Genomic DNA, 2,154 nt, shown 5'->3' with positions numbered 1-2,154 from the left:
ATTATTACTATTGATTTCTAATATTTCATTTCAATCATTTGGAGAGAGGGAAAATCATTTGTGATATATTTTACTGCCAGTTACTTTATACACCCCAGAAAATCATTAAATGCCGAGTCGGCGCCGACGAAAGGCATTCAGAACTCCCCGCCCCCATCAAAACTGTACTTTTCTTCCATTTCTTCTTTTCTTTATAAATGAGGGCGTCAGGGTTTACGCTTCCGTCTCACCGAAATATCTGGTGGATAATTATAGCTGTTTCAGTACATGTTCCTTTATATTTTGGAGTGAATTAAAGTTTTTTTAATTTTATTTTATTTTGCGAAAGACACCACTATCCCAAACTGTGGTATAATTTAAGTAACGCCGTTTTATTTTATCTATTTACTATATTCTATTATTATTGTCCATTTAGTTTTGTAAAGTGCATCCTGTTGCAGGTAGCTTTCAATTTTAATTATTAATATTAAAAAAAAATCATTTAAAGTTCTTAACACTAGTATTGAGATCAGAAATTTATAGACCACTATTTGTACTATTAAAACATACGTAACAAGGTCCCCAGTTTTTCTTTAGATAACTACTACATAAAAAATATACATCAAGCATATTCAATAATTTCTTTTACCCAATAATGTCAATAATGAATACAAATGACTGACGATATAAAGTCTTACGGGAGTTTTTATTTAAAAAAAAAAACACCTGAGCAGTCAGCAGAAAATAATTTCCCGTGAGTTGTTTTGTTAATATTATTTATTACAAAAAGAAAGTAAAATAAAAATTATTAAATCATTCATAATATACTTAATTCATTGGAAAGAAAGCTATAATTACGATTTCTCATGATAATATACATCGATACATTTTATTTTGAACTCAGTATTTAATTCACACTCGTTATCCAATGGAAATATCACACATATTTTTTCATACCGTCAATATGGCAGCCGCCAGAATGGTGAGTGTTTCTTCACATCGCTTCACTTTCACCTTAAAACTTCATTAATTATTCAACTAACTTTTAATTATAAAATATCATAGCTTCATACTCTTCTTTCATATTTTAATCTTTAATTACGTTTCAAGAAAACATAAGTTTTCTGTAGAATAATTCCCCTAAATGCCGTCTAAACCAATGTAGTCGGTGTCTCCCGGTAAATCCGTAAACAAACCTTACTCTAGCAGACGTGGACACAATTTCTGTTTCTATATATCACCGGCTAATTTGCAACTATGTATTTTAGATCTGCTATATATATTATCACCATACTCCTCTTTCGTTTTTAAATTTCATTCGACACTACTCAAAAATAAATTAACAGGAATTTTAAGAAACAAAATTATATTTTCAATAATATAAATACAACGACAGTTATTTTTCTCTGAAATTATATTTATTTAATCATGTTTCATTCGTTGTTCAGCATTGTTACATCACCGAGTACTGTATTTATGGCTTCGTCTCCCGTTTCTCTCTCTCTCTCTCTCTCTGACGAATAAATCCTTTTTCTACACTCGTTACAGTGGTCCTTTGGTTAAACCGTTGGAGCGTCCGCTTCTTTGCATTTTGAGATCAGATCCCACTTGGGAATTAAATTTACTTTCCATTCTTCCGGATTCTGCCAAATACTCAGATGATCACGTCCTCCTCTCCCCTCTCGATCTCTTAGTCGGCTGCGCCGTAAGAATGTCGAAGGGCTCCATTCGTAGTGCCCTTTATCTCCAAGACAACCACTTCTATTACAAAGGAAAAAAAGTGGCTCTGTCTGCGTATAAAACAGGCTGTTAAGGAATGCACTTACTGACATTCTTTGTAGGCAGGTGGTCTACCATTATTAAGAACCAAAAACATAAATCTTGTTTTGTATTCTCTCTCCTTTGTTTTTTTTCTCATAAAATACGAAAAAAAAAAAAAAAAATGCGTGTAAACGTCGTTAAATGTTTCCAATAATTTAATAACTGTTTTCCGAAATTTAAGCGACAAAATTCTCAACCAAAATATTGGAACACGTTCGTAGATTGTTGTATAATATATCGAAGAGAAAAACGGAGAACGTTTAATAAATACTTAAGATTTCTTTTACTCGTTTCACTCATTAGACTGCGGCCATGCTGGGGCACCGCCTTGAAAAGTTTTGTAGTCGAATGAAT

At 32.2% G+C, this 2,154-nt stretch overlaps 1 protein-coding gene across 1 annotated transcript in view; it reads left to right on the top strand.

Moving 5' to 3' along the window:
* The first annotated feature begins 943 nt into the window (after positions 1 to 943).
* LOC106873980 (UDP-glucose:glycoprotein glucosyltransferase 1) overlaps positions 944 to 2,154 on the top strand; it is a 186,770-nt gene continuing 185,559 nt past the window's right edge. The window contains exons 1-2 of the mRNA XM_052971269.1: positions 944 to 961; positions 1,428 to 1,449. Coding sequence (XP_052827229.1) covers positions 944 to 961; positions 1,428 to 1,449 — 40 coding nt within the window. The remainder of the gene's footprint in view (positions 962 to 1,427; positions 1,450 to 2,154) is intronic.

This window comes from Octopus bimaculoides, chromosome 10 (genome assembly GCF_001194135.2).
Source record: "Octopus bimaculoides isolate UCB-OBI-ISO-001 chromosome 10, ASM119413v2, whole genome shotgun sequence".
Lineage (NCBI taxonomy): Eukaryota > Metazoa > Mollusca > Cephalopoda > Octopoda > Octopodidae > Octopus > Octopus bimaculoides.
Note: the sequence above shows the minus strand (reverse complement) of the source record. Positions and strands in the feature narration are given on the sequence as shown.